Genomic DNA, 13,891 nt, shown 5'->3' with positions numbered 1-13,891 from the left:
TCAGTTCTGCAAATTTATCCTTTCCAAATATATCATTAATGTGTGTACAATACTGCTTTCAAATCTTCATTCTACTTAACATTCTACTTGAACCCCATCAGGTAAAAGTTGCTGCTGTGGCCCTGCAGAAGGAACAAGAATCTGATAGGGACATAGTCAACTAATCATTAGAAAATCTCTCATTAACTGGCGAGGAGGCATGAAGAGTCTAATAATAGAACTGAGAGAGAGAGAAAAAAAAATAGAGGTAAACACACGCTCTAAAAGAAAATGCATCAGAAGATATTAACAACTTGCTAAATATTGAAGCAACTCTCTCCTTGACATTTTGCAAAGGATACCAAGTGTAAAGTTCAGTTATATAAGCAACCCAATTGTAACTATCTGAAGTAGCAAGCTGCTGCCAAATCCAAGCTTTATTTGGCTATATATCAAGTCAATCATATTTACTACCACATCTCTCCCTTCTGCAGCATTATAGCCATGTGATTTGATTCCCAGTGAGAAGAGAGAGAAAAAAAAAATCAGCAGTGTGCTTGGTCTTAATTTGGAAACAGATTTGGCCGACATCCACCAGTTCTTGGAGTCTGTTCAAGTAGCCAAATACTGGCCAACAGCCCACGACAATGCAATGAACTGTCTCATTTGCCAAAAAGTAGGAATATTTTTGGTCAATATGGAAAAACTAGGTAACAATAACAAAAGCTGCTCTTCATGCAGAATTCTGTTACACAGTTTATGAGGTTCATAAGACAATATTGTGTTTTGGAACGGTGTCTTCATTTAATTTAAAATGAAGCTGATCATGTGAACTACTCTGACTTCTGTCTGAGTGATTTGATTGTTAGTGATTAAAGACAGCCCAGATTCTTTAACTATGAGGAAGGTACAAAATGGTTACTCTTGGATCAGAGGGTATCCTGTGTGCTCTCAGTGGATTAACTGCACGTCTCCAAAGTCTAATTACAGGTTGCAAACAATTGCAATTTAAACTGTCCATTTAACTCACACATGAGATAGAGTTAGGCTTTCAAGGATAACTTGCAGCACCTCTCCCTGCATACAAAGTCCATATGGTTCACATTGCTATGGTGATCCATTTCAAGGTTGCAGGAACATCGGGAAAGATTTTTGACCTTTTGAGCCTCCTCCATTTTGGCTCTTCTAAAATATCTGAGTATCACAAACAGGTTAGTCTGCTGGACTGTGGGAGAGAGGGATTAGTTGGAGGGTGAATGTCTTGATATTCAGCATGCAGGCTCGTATTCTGATCAAAAACCTAAACCCACGTGAAGATTTTTATTTCATTCATTCAAAATGTTGTGGGCTGCGCTGCCTGGCCAACATTTATAGTCCACCCTTAATCGCCTTTGAGGCGGTAGTGGTAAGCTGCCTTCATGACAAACTGCAGCAGTTTATTTGATGTAGATACACCCAGTGCACCATTAGATGATTGACTTGGAGAGAAATTGGGAGACGGTGATATATTCATGTAACTGCTTGATTTTCTGGATGGTTACACAGTCATGGGTTTGGAAGTGATATTGAAACTGAAACATTCACTTAGCTTGTGTTCGGGGGAAGAGCAGTTCGGGGTTAAAAGTTACTAGGCTGAGACGGACAAACAGTAGAAGTAAACCCCAAAAAAGGTTAAGCCATTATGGACTGGTATTGAAAGATCTGAACTCGTACTTAAAGGAGAGTGTAATGTTTACCTGTGAAGTGACTACAGGGGACTCAGTGATAGTAATGCGATTGATTACCATGTGGAAAAGGTCAGATTCTCTCTCACTGGAAATGGGTATTCTTTGATGATTGTGTGGCATAAATTTTACTTGCCAGCTCCAACCCAGAAGTTGTATAGGTCTTGCTGATTATGGGCACAGACTAATTCAGTTCCTGTGAAGTTGTAAATGATGTGTTAACTGTACAAATTATCAGTGAACATCTCAATTTTTGACTTTATGATGGATAAAAGTCATTGCTGGAGCAGTTTGGGATTGCACCCTCAGCAATCCTGAGATGACTGACCTCCCACAAGTGTCTTCCTCTGTACGAGGGAAATTTCTAATCAGAAGACTGTTTTCTCCAATAACTTCACTTGCCATCAAAATTGCAAACTTCATTTTCACCTTTGCCAGCATCTCAGATTGATATCATTTCCACAGCAGTACAGGTTTCAGAACTACTGAGGCCTTTTGTGGCTTTTTGGCATAATGCTATACAACCAAAGTCATATCTTAAATCAAATGGGTTTATGCAGCATTACCAATGTGATATACCATTATGAAGAAAACGGAATGAGACCATTAGCAGCAGAGTTAGTTTGCTGTCGAATTGAGGATGTTGCAAGGTCCCTGCATGTCTTCATGTAACTGAGCAGGTCAATTTGTAAATCCACATATCTTTGGACAGGGCAGCTTAGGAGTCAGAGGGTATAGAAGTGCAGGATTTGCCTATTTATCTTTCCTATTCTGTCAATGATCTGTCTCAGTGTTAACATTCTGGGACTCAAATTGCAATGGAGAAGTAGATCACCATTCTGAACAGTTGCTAGCAAGTTCCTTTCAGTCATTGAGATCAATGCTGTAAATTCAGCTTGGGGTGCTTTTAGAGTCAGAGTCATAGAGATATACAGCATGGAAACAAACCCTTCAGTCCAACCCATCCATGTAGACCAGATATCTCAACCCAATCTAGTCCCACCTGCCAGCACCCAGCCCATATCCCTCCAAACCCTTCCTATTCATACACCCATCCAAATGCCTCTTAAATGTTGCAACTGTACCAGCCTCCACCACTTCCTCTGGCAGCTTACTCCATACACACACCACACTCTGCGTGAGAAAGTCCCCTCTCACCCTAAACCTATGCCCTCTAGTTCTGGACTCCCCCACCCCAGGGAAAAGACTTTGTCTATTTATCCTATCCATGCCCCTCATAATTTTGTAAACCTCTATAAGGTCACCCCTCAGCCTCTGACGGTACAGGGAAAACAGCCCCAGCCTGTTCAGCCTCTCCCTATAGCTCAAATCTTCCAACCCTGGCAACATCCTTGTAAATCTTTTTTGAACTCTTTCAAGATTCACAACATCTTTCCCATAGGAAGGAGACCAGAATTGCATGCAATATTCCAACAGTGGCCTAACCAATGTCCTGTACAGCTGCAACATGACCTCCCAACTCCTGTACTCAATACTCTGACCAATAAAGGAAAGCATACCAAATGCCTTCTTCACTATTCTATCGACCTGTGACTCCACTTTCAAGGAGCTATGAACCTGCATTCCAAGGTCCCTTTGTTCCGTAACACTCCCTAGGACCTTACCATTAAGTGTATAAGTCCTGCTAAGATTTGCTTTCCCAAAATGCAGCACCTCGCATTTATCTGAATTAAACTCCATCTGCCACTTCTCAGCCCATTGGCCCACCTGGTCAAGATCCTGTTGTAATCTGAAGTAACCCTCTTCGCTGTTCACAATATTTCCAATTTTGGTGTCATCTGCAAACTTACTAACTATACCTCTTGTGCTCACATCCATATCATTTATGTAATTGACAAAAAGTAGAGGACCCAGCACCGATCCTTGTGGCACTCCACTGGTCACAGGCCTCCAGTCTGAAAAACAACCCTCCACTATCACCATCTGTCTTCTACCTTTGAGCCAGTTCCGTATCCAAATGGCTAGTTCTCCCTGTATTCCATGAGATCTAACCTTGCTAATGTTAGCAATGTCAGCAATGTCAGTCTCCCACGGGGAACCTTGTCGAATACCTTACTGAAGTCCATGTAGATCACATCTACCACTCTGCCCTCATCAATCCTCTTTGTTACTTCTTCAAAACACTCCATTAAGTTTTTGAGACATTATTTCCCATGCACAAAGCCGTGTTGACTATCCCTAATCAGTCCTTGCCTTTCCAAATACATGTACATCCTGTCCCTCAGGATTCCCTCCAACAACTTGCCCAGTTGCATCTTCCTTGTCCTCCCCTGGAGTTCTGGCTATTGGAGAGTTGCGAAAACAGGAGCTGACAGGGAAATGCTATCTCGTTATCTGGATGCCGCGTTCAGACCACTGGAGTTGATCGGAGAGATATTTGGCGTGAATACTTATGGAGCTAGCATCAAGGAGGGCACAGGTATTTGTTTAATGATTCTTCCATTGAACTGAGCTAATGTTGCTGGTGGAATGCTAGCGCTAAGTTAATTTTTCTGCCAGTCTTCTGCATCACTGATAGACAACCCAGCTCTCAGAGCAGTATGTCAACAACTACCATGCATACTTGGACTTTTAGTCATGTATGTGCTATTGAGCTTACTCAGCTGACCTAGTGTTCGATAGCCTTCTCAACGGGGATCTTTTCAGAGGGGCAAGTGCCAACGTATCAGCGTGCTCAACATATTCTGGAGAATCCCTTTGAATATGTATTGAAGCGGAATATTTGACTGACTATATCTGGCCATTTGAACTTCATTCTGGTGCTGTTCAAGGACAGTCAACCACTGTTATATATAGAATTGAAGAAACTGAGAGTGACTTGCTAATTTAGTGCAAAGTGGGCAACAAAGTGGACCTCCACATCCTGTAAATCACATAGGTCTATGGTGGTCAGTTTAGTTTTAACATGAAAGTAACTGAGGTTCAAGAATTTTCCATGGAGATGGTATTTAATATTCACACCAGAGAGTTGATCTTTGATGATGTGAACAGCCATTGTTAGGGAGAATATAACCCAGATAGGAGCTATCACACAGGCTTGCTACACACAGTTCTGGATTGTAAAGGCTACTGTTTCAGATCTCTCACTCACGATAGTTGCAGTCACATCAGAATGAAGGAATTAAGAGATAGCTTCTTGGTCAGAGTCTCTGTAACACAATCCACAAGATCTCAAAATTTACTGAACTTCCCTTTGAAAGGTGCTTGCGGTATGCTGGGTTTAGCTTCAACAATGTTATTGGATTGTTGCTCATTAGTCAGTTTACTTGAAATTGTCAATAGAGTTATGGGACTATGGAAATAAACATAGGTCAATGCTGTTTTTAGGGTGACATTCACATGAGCAAAAGTTTCCATCAGTGCATGGTAATCAATAGCAAACAGTCTTGGTTGCTTGACCCTAGCCTAGCTTAGGCTACTTATAGTGCTCCCACATGGGAACAGCCAGGCATGATTCAAGAACTAAACTCAGCCTTCACAAGCAGTATGATTCGTGTCAGATCAATAGTTTAATTAGCTGCCAAATCACAGCAGGAGGGTAAAACATGAGCTTTCGAGATTACAACTCCCATTATCTAGGCAGAGTTTGAGTACAGAACAAATTCATTTGACTACAGTTGGAATTCCACAACTACACACCTGCTTCAAAATGTGCCACGACATTGATGACATGAAAAAGTAAATAAACTCTCCAGACTTTCAATCAGAAGTCAACAAACATCACAAGTTGAATATTACATGGGCCTGAGGATCTGGCTGACAGCTGCACTCATGCAAGTTATCAGCTATGTGACTCATGCAGCTAAGGGGCCTTAGATCTTACAAGGTGAAAAAAAACCCGACAAGTTTGCCAAGATTATTCTCTGCCAGATGCTTGGCAACAAAAGTAGATTGCTATGAAAAGGGGAATGAAACATCTTACTCACCTGCTGGACTTCTGTTTCTCCATTGGAAATTTTTTCAGTGTACACAAATGAGTTGTAGATTGTCTGGAAACAGAACAGAGCAGGACAAGTTAGAGGACAGTTATGCACAAAAAAAAAGTTCTACACTGAATGTATCAAAACTGCAGCCCTTTAAGCCAAGGTTATTACAATCATATGTGAACTCTAGGTCTGAAGATTTTAAAGGAGCTACGTGTAAGAATTGCCACCTCAAAGTCCATTGATAGTTGCAATTTTGTATTGCTGCAGATTATTTGGAACAGGAATTTCAAATTGATAAATGGCCTTAAAGTTCCATGGTGCAAATCTTTGCAGCCTCTGAATACACAAACTCTAAGAACCCCAACCTATAGATTATGTTTTGTCTTCTCAAATTTTACCTGCAATCCCAAAAGTGAAGACTCATGTTGGGGTTGGCTCCATAAATGCTGACTACAATCAAGTTTCTGAACCAAGCAGAACGTGCAGGCAGTTAGCTGAATAGCCCCAACTCTGAGGCTGATTGAAGAAGATAAATCAACTCACTTTTTCCTGCAATGTGCTTTGAACATGCTACTTTCCAGTGCCGCCCCTACCCCTGGACCGAGAGACCTGGGTTCAAGTCCCACCTGCTCCAGGGATGTGCAATAACATCTCTGAACAGATCAATTATAAAAAGGTTAAATTTAAAAAACAGTTCAGGCTGATCAGCTCCAAACTTCTAGGCTGCTCCTTTACCCCTACCACACCCCGCCCCAAAAATGGAGTCTAGAAAGCTTTCTGCAGGTGCTTTTAATATAAAGAGGGCCACAACAGGGTTTTGAAAAGTAAAACATGAAAATTAAAGCTTCAAAACAAATGAGCCTGGTTTATAATGTTCCTGGTTTATTTCAAAGACTTAAAATGCATCACTATTTCTCAAATATCTTTTCATTTACAATTGACTGCATCAGAAAAATTGATTTAGTAGATCTTTTTGAAAAGAAAAAAAAATCTTCTCTTCCCAACTTAAATCAGAGCAACCATTTTAAAATAACGACTTTTCCACAGTTAGGCTATCCCCATTATACTTTTTAAACAGTCCCTCAGGATCAAGGGTGACTTTCTTCCACTCCAGTTCAATGGCTTTTGACAAGGTTTTGAAGTTCAATCCACAATCGGCAGACTCAGCCATGTGTGAGGCAGGTAGAGGTTAAGGTTTGAGTCACTGAGTTGTTGAGAGGCTGGTGTGCTCCCTACAAAGCCTCAACTTTGCCTCTACATATTCTTGATAAAGTCTCAGTATGTTGTGCACTCTCTCAGTCACAGGCCAGAAACCCCCATGAATTGGCGAGGCCATTTTTAGGCTCCTCCAGGATAGTTGGAAGCCAATCCGGAAACATTTTTGCTGTCCTCCTGGTAGCGGCTTACCATATCCAAGTTCTGAGCAGAGCAGTTACTTTAGATACTACATGTTAGGCATTCAGACGACTTGCCCTGTCCAGTCTATTAGCTTTAAGTGATTAGCACTGCTAGATTTCAAGAGGATGCTACTGTTTCACTGCCGTTACTTTTCCCAGTGCCTTGAGGTGCAGGCTGTAGGCTGTTCAAGTCTCTGAAGTATAGGAGCTAAGGAACAAACTGCTGCCTGGGAAACCACAACCTTAGTTTCAGGTTTGAGACCCTGGTTACCAAGTACTTTTAGCCCGAGTTAACTGAAGGCTGAACTGGCACACTGGAGGAACTGATGATTGTTTCATTATCCATGCTTGCTTTTGTAACAGGAGGATCTCAAATCATGGAAACTGTCCATATTTACTTACTGAGGCTCAATGACTGAGACTGCAGTCACTCTGGTTTGGATTAAAGGTGACATTAGTTGAACAAGTTCCTGCCTGCTCAGTAAATTATCTCCACAGCTATTAGTAGTTTGCTGGTTGTGAACTGAAATATTGGAGTAAGGGTGATGGTGAAGAGCGATGATGTAAAAACACAGCCTTGTTTGACCCCAGTCTTCATGGAAGTAGACTCTTTGTTGGTAAGGATCACGGATTTTGCTCTTGATCATAATATTCAGAAGAGAAATATCTGATTTTTTATGACAGCCTTCAACTTTATCATTTGATTATGATCTCAATGAATCACAATTTTCAATATCAGTCCTTCCTTGCTCTGAAAATAAGCTTTTAACAATCAAGCTTGTTATAATTATTATTTCTCAATTTAATCTCTTCTGGCATCTGCATTAATTATTACAATATCTTGCTTTGGTGTTTCATCCAAGTTTCTAACTTTATGCAAATCATTAGTTGGGCCTCAGTCAGATTATCGTCCTTTTTTGATATCAAGGATGAAGAGGAAATTTGTGTGAAACTGGAAGGTTATAGGAGATCTAACTTTTTTAAAATCACAAATGCTTTGATATATTACATAAAGTTCCTTTCATTTATCAGTGACAAAACTGAAGACTGCCACAAGACGAATTTTAAAAAAAGCCAAGGTAATTAAGGACATGGAATGATCTCTGAAAAATTTTTTGGATGTAGAATTTAGATAGCTTCAGAAAAGAAAATAAGTATCCGAGAAAGAAAAACAGGAAAGGATATAGAGAAAGGTCCATGAAATTGGACCAGTCATGACTATCAGAAAGCTGCTGCAAACTGGTTAAATGATATTCTGTATATTTTCAAGCTTCTAGTTTTTAAAAAGAAATTCTATGATTAACAAATGTGATTTCTGATCCAAAACTACGAAAGTAAAACTGCTTTAGGAGAATGCTCTGTTAAGTATCCTAGTTGAAACAACTTTAGCTTGATTGAATTTCAATCATGTTGTTTACTTAATGCAATTTCCCAACAACGAAAAGGATGTGTTTAATTCACTCATATGTGTCACTGGCTGGGCCAACATTTATTGCCTGCCCCTAGTTGCCTTGAGAAGGTGGTACTGAGTTGTCTTTTGAACTACAGTTCATATGCTGCAGGTTGACCCACAATGCACTTGAGGGAATTCCAGGACTTGGATCCAGTAACAGTGAAGGAATGGTGGTATATTTCCAAGTCAGGATGGTGAGAGGCTTGGAGGGGAACTTGCAGTTCCCTTGAGTAGGAGAAAGTGAAGACTGCAGATGCTGGAGAGTCAGAGATTGATAAGTAGGAGCCTGATGTAGATGTCCTTGCTATCCAGGTGTTGCAGGGCTCAGGAAGTGGTGCCCGCTGTGGGCCTGGTACATTGGTAAGCAAATTGCAGGGGACCGAGGCAGGCTGGGAGACTGGAGCTGATGTGGGCCATGACCAGCTCTCAAAGCACTTCATGATTATGGAGGTCAGAGCCACTGGGCAGTAGTCATTAAGGCACATTGTATGTGCTTTATTAGATATGGGGATGATGGGTGGTTTTCTTGAAGCAGACCTCCATTTGTAGGAGGGAGAGGTTGAAGATATTGGTGAATACCTTCGCCAATTGGTCTGCACAGGATTTAAGTGATCATCTGGGGCCCATCGCTTTCCTTGGGTTGACTCCAAGTAAGACTGATTGGACATCTGCAGCGGTGACAAGTGGGCACAGGTGAATCTGGGGCTAACTGGGCAGATGCACCATGCTGCTGGCATTCTTCCTGAACCACGCACAGATAGCACAGTGATAGCGCCAGACAGCATGATGAAGAGTATTCTCAATGAGAAGGTGGAATTTTGTCTCCACAAGCTGTGTGTGGTTATTCCTACCAATACATGGACAGACGCATCTGCAGCTGGCAAGACTGGTAAGGATGAGTTTAAGTATGTTTGTTTTCCTCTTTTTGGTTCCCTCACCACCTGCTGCAGACACCGTCTATCAGCTTCGCATCCAGAGTACAGAGTACATTCTATGCCCTTGCCATCCTCAGTCCTTCCTCCAAGTGTCATTCAACATGGAGTAAGGATTCATCAGTGAAGGGAGGACAGTATGTGGTAACCTGCAGGAGGTTTCCTTTCCCATGATTAAGATGATGTCATGAGTCTTCATGGGATCCAGAGTCAATGTTGAAAACTCAGGCAACACCCTCCAGATTGTACAGTATACCACACTGCCACTCCCTCTGCTGTGTGTTTCCTGTTAGTGGACAGGACCACCCAGGGTTGGTGATGTCTGGGATGGTGTAAGGTATGATTCAGGAGTACGACTATGTCATACAACTCTCTTGGCTTTGGTACCAGCCCCCAGATGTTAGTAAACACAAGATTATCGGGTCAAGAGGACTGTTTCTGCCTTTTCTTCCAATGCCTCAGTCAATGCTGGGTGGTCAGTCCTGTTTCATTTCTTTGTTCAGACTTTGTACTGATTGATACAACTGAGTGGCTTGCTAAGTCATGTCAGAGAGTAGTTGAGTGTCAACCACATTGCTGTGGGTTTGGAGTCACGTATAGGCCAGACCAGGTGAGAATAGACAATAGACAATAGATGCAGGAGTTGGCCATTCTGCCCTTCGAGCCTGCACCGCCATTCAATATGATCATGGCTGATCATTCCTAATCAGTATCCTGTTCCAGCCTTATCTCCATACCCCTTGACTCCACTATCTTTAAGAGCTCTATCCAATTCTTTCTTAAATGAATCCAGAGACTGGGCCTCCACTGCCCTCTGGGGCAGAGCATTCCACACAGCCACCACTCTCTGGGTGAAGTAGTTTCTCCTCATCTCTGTCCTAAATGGTCTACCCCGTATTTTTAAGTTGTGTCCTCTGGTTCGGCACTCCCCCATCAACGGAAATATGTTCCCTCCTGCCAGAGTGTCCAGTCCTTTCATAATCCTATACGTTTCAATCAAATCCCCTCGCAGTCTTCTAAACTCAAGGGTATACAAGCCCAATCGCTTCAGTCTTTCCGTGTAAGGCAATCCTGCCATTCCAGGAATTGACCTCGTGAACCTATGCTGCACTCCCTCAATAGCCAGAATGTCTTTCCTCAAATTTGGAGACCAGAACTGTACACAGTACTCCAGGTGTGGTCTCACCAGGGCCCTGTACAGCTGCAGAAGCACCTCTTTGCTTCTATACTCAATCCCTCTTGTTATGAAGGCCAGCATGCTATTAGCCTTCTTCACGACCTGCTGTACCTGCATGCTTGCCTTCATTGACTGGTGGACAAGAACACCCAGATCTCTCTGAACAGCCCCTTTACCTAATTTGATACCATTGAGGTAGTAATCTGCCTTCCTGTTCTTGCCACCAAAGTGGATAACCAGACATTTATCCACATTAAACTGCATCTGCCATGCATCTGCCCACTCACCTAACTTGTCCAGGTCACCCTGTAATCCCCTAACATCCTCATCACATTTCACCCTACCACCTAGCTTTGTGTCATCAGCAAATTTGCTAATGTTATTGCTGATACCATCTTCTATATCATTTACATATATTGTAAAAAGCTGCGGTCCCAGCACGGATCCCTGCGGTACCCCACTGGTCACTGCCTGCCATTTCGAAATGGAGCCGTTAATCACTACCCTTTGTTTCCTATTAGCCAACCAATTCTCTATCCAATCTAGTACTTTGCCCCCAATCCCGTGCGCCCTAATTTTACTCACTAACCTCTTGTGTGGGACTTTATCAAAAGCTTTCTGAAAGTCCAGGTACACTACATCCACTGGATCTCCCTCGTCCATCTTCCGAGTTACATCCTCAAAAAATTCAAGAAGATTAGTCAAGCATGATTTCCCCTTCATAAATCCATGCTGACTCTGTCCTATCCTGTTACTATTATCCAGATGTGCCGTAATTTCATCCTTTATAATAGACTCCAGCATCTTTCCCACCAGATTTCCTTCCCTGAAGGACATTCGTGAACCAGATTGGTTTTTCCAACAATCTTCAATGGCTTCATAGTTAGCAGTAGATTTCTAATTCTAGATAATTTGTATTGAATTCAAACTTCACCATCTGCCATGGTGGGATTTGAAGCCAGGTACCCAGAACATTGTCTGCGTTTCTAGATTAATAGCCCAGCAACACTACCACTAGGCTATTACCACTCCATTATTTCCTTTAATGAAAGGGAATGGAACCACAGAGTTACCTTTGAATGAAGTTACATTTTCTCCCACACTGTATTCCCATGCACAACTTCAGTGTTATTCTGGAAGCACTAGTTATGACCACCTGAAGAAGGAACACCACTCTGAAAGCTAGTGCTTCCAAATAAACTGGTTGGACTATGACCTCGTGTTGTGATTTTTAAACTTTGTCCACCCCAGTTCAACACCAGCATCTCCAAATCATGAGTATTTTTTGTGGAGTTTTCCACATGGCACCAAGAACCCAAACTCACTGGGGAGGGGAGGGGAGGGGCAGATAAAAACCTTACAAGAGTTGGTCACCTAGACATTCCCTGTCAGAGGACACTGACATGTCGTCTGGCTGGAAGCCTGGCCAGAAGCAATGGGTATAGCTGAGGCCAGCAAGCACAAGGACCGCTCAACGTCAAAGATCCAGGCCTGAAGGCAATAGAGTTATCAGGATAGAAGGGATTATGCCTGCAGCAGTAATAGCAGTGGTAGCAACCTTTCATCTTTGCTTAGATGCTTATGATCCTGTTGCTAGGAGGCTGCCTCGAATGAGCTGGTGACCTCCAAACTTGGCAGGGTTCCACTCAGACATTGCTAAAATGCCAGTGTCTATGTAGGACCTTAACAGCACTGACTGGCTGCCTGGCTCAGTGCAGCACGTACTCAAGCTAATTCCTGTCACATCCCTGGGAGAGTCGCCAATAAGTAGGACTGTATCAGAGAATCAACCCCAACGTTCTTCCCTTTTCTTTCCTGGACACCCTACCTCCAACCCCAACTGCTCTGGTCCAGAAAAATTGAGCCAGTACCTTTACAGCTACTCACCATGTTCTTAAACTATTGGATCAAATTTAAATGCCATGCAGAGTTATTAGGGATAAGAGTTGAGACTAGAACTGGTTGTGCTCAGTCTCCACCAGGTTTCTTGGTGGTAACAGTCAGAATCTCCCCTTGTCCTAACTCCCCTTCTTCCAAAGTACAGTGCATCTGCATGAAGTGGCTCTACAGTGCTTTCTGCAGGGGCTGCAATGGAGACTACCAGATTGCAAAAGACCAGCTGAAAGTTTTATTTCATCAAAACTTTAAGATAGGTTGCTAACCTGAAGCATCTGTATTGTTTCTGTCTCCACAGACAGTGCCTTACCTGATTACTTGCAGTGTTATCCTTCTGCAGTTTCTTTCTATAGCTGATAGAAAACTACTATGTAATGCCTCATTGGTCACCTCATGAATGCTCAATCTGCACTGCTACTGGCAAGACACCCACCCACTTTATTTCAATTATGTGGCTCCAGGAACTGCACAGACTAAGTTGCTTCCTCCAGTGATCAAAATAAAACTAAACTATGCCTGTCGGACCTTTCTTTAGAAAATTTAAAGGTTTGGATAGGTTTCATTATGCGTGGTTCATGGAAGAAACACAATTGGTAGGTCAAATAGTCTTTGGTTTTACAGTCTGCAATCAAGCTAATCTAATCCATTATTCATACCTTGATATATTTTGAAAAGTGAAAAACTAACAACCCACACACTAATCAGGTAACAAGACATTTCAAAAAATTAATCCAACTTCACAAAACAGGAGTGCAGCCATCAATGTGAACTTCAACTGACTGCCAAGTCAAACTGGAACAGCTTCAAACATTAAGTTAGCAACTGAAAATCTACACCACCATAAATGCAATTCTTAACACCATTAAATATGTGTAATGCAAAGAAACTGGCAATTTATTTACTAAGATAATATTCAGAGATTATAAAGAATGAAGGAGGGTTGGTAGCAACTTACATGCATCACTTAGAAATAAATGCCCCAGCTTAGGTGGCAGAGCAGGAACTGACAGTAACCCCACCTCAGGAACAGCACTGGAAAACAGGTGACAGACTACTGCTTCCTGCCCAATAATGGGGTTTTTAAATTAGCAGCCTCTCTGTTGGTGGCGGTATGCACTAACTAGAAAGGGAGACTATAGTTCTTCCTGTGAATTGAGCACTTTAGGCTCCAAACAATTCCATTAAGAGATTTTCCCTTTCGCAAATTGTAAAAGACTTGTACAGCCATTGGAAGATGCATCATCCAAACGTCAAGCAGCAATACACAAAATATAATTGTTACACATTTTGAGTTATCATCGAATCCCTAGTGTGGAAACAGGCCATTCAGCCCAACAAGTCCACATTGACCCTCCGAAGAGTAACCTGCCCTTACCCTATCACTCT

At 42.1% G+C, this 13,891-nt stretch overlaps 1 protein-coding gene across 1 annotated transcript in view; it reads right to left on the bottom strand.

The window, feature by feature from the left end:
• The window catches only part of cachd1 (cache domain containing 1), a 164,230-nt gene that overhangs the window by 74,525 nt on the left and 75,814 nt on the right, over window positions 1-13,891 (bottom strand). Inside the window, exon 2 of the mRNA XM_072574054.1 lies at window positions 5,651-5,713. Within this exon, the coding sequence (XP_072430155.1) occupies window positions 5,651-5,713 (63 nt within the window). The remainder of the gene's footprint in view (window positions 1-5,650; window positions 5,714-13,891) is intronic.

This window comes from Chiloscyllium punctatum, chromosome 7 (assembly GCF_047496795.1).
Source record: "Chiloscyllium punctatum isolate Juve2018m chromosome 7, sChiPun1.3, whole genome shotgun sequence".
Lineage (NCBI taxonomy): Eukaryota > Metazoa > Chordata > Chondrichthyes > Orectolobiformes > Hemiscylliidae > Chiloscyllium > Chiloscyllium punctatum.
Note: the sequence above shows the minus strand (reverse complement) of the source record. Positions and strands in the feature narration are given on the sequence as shown.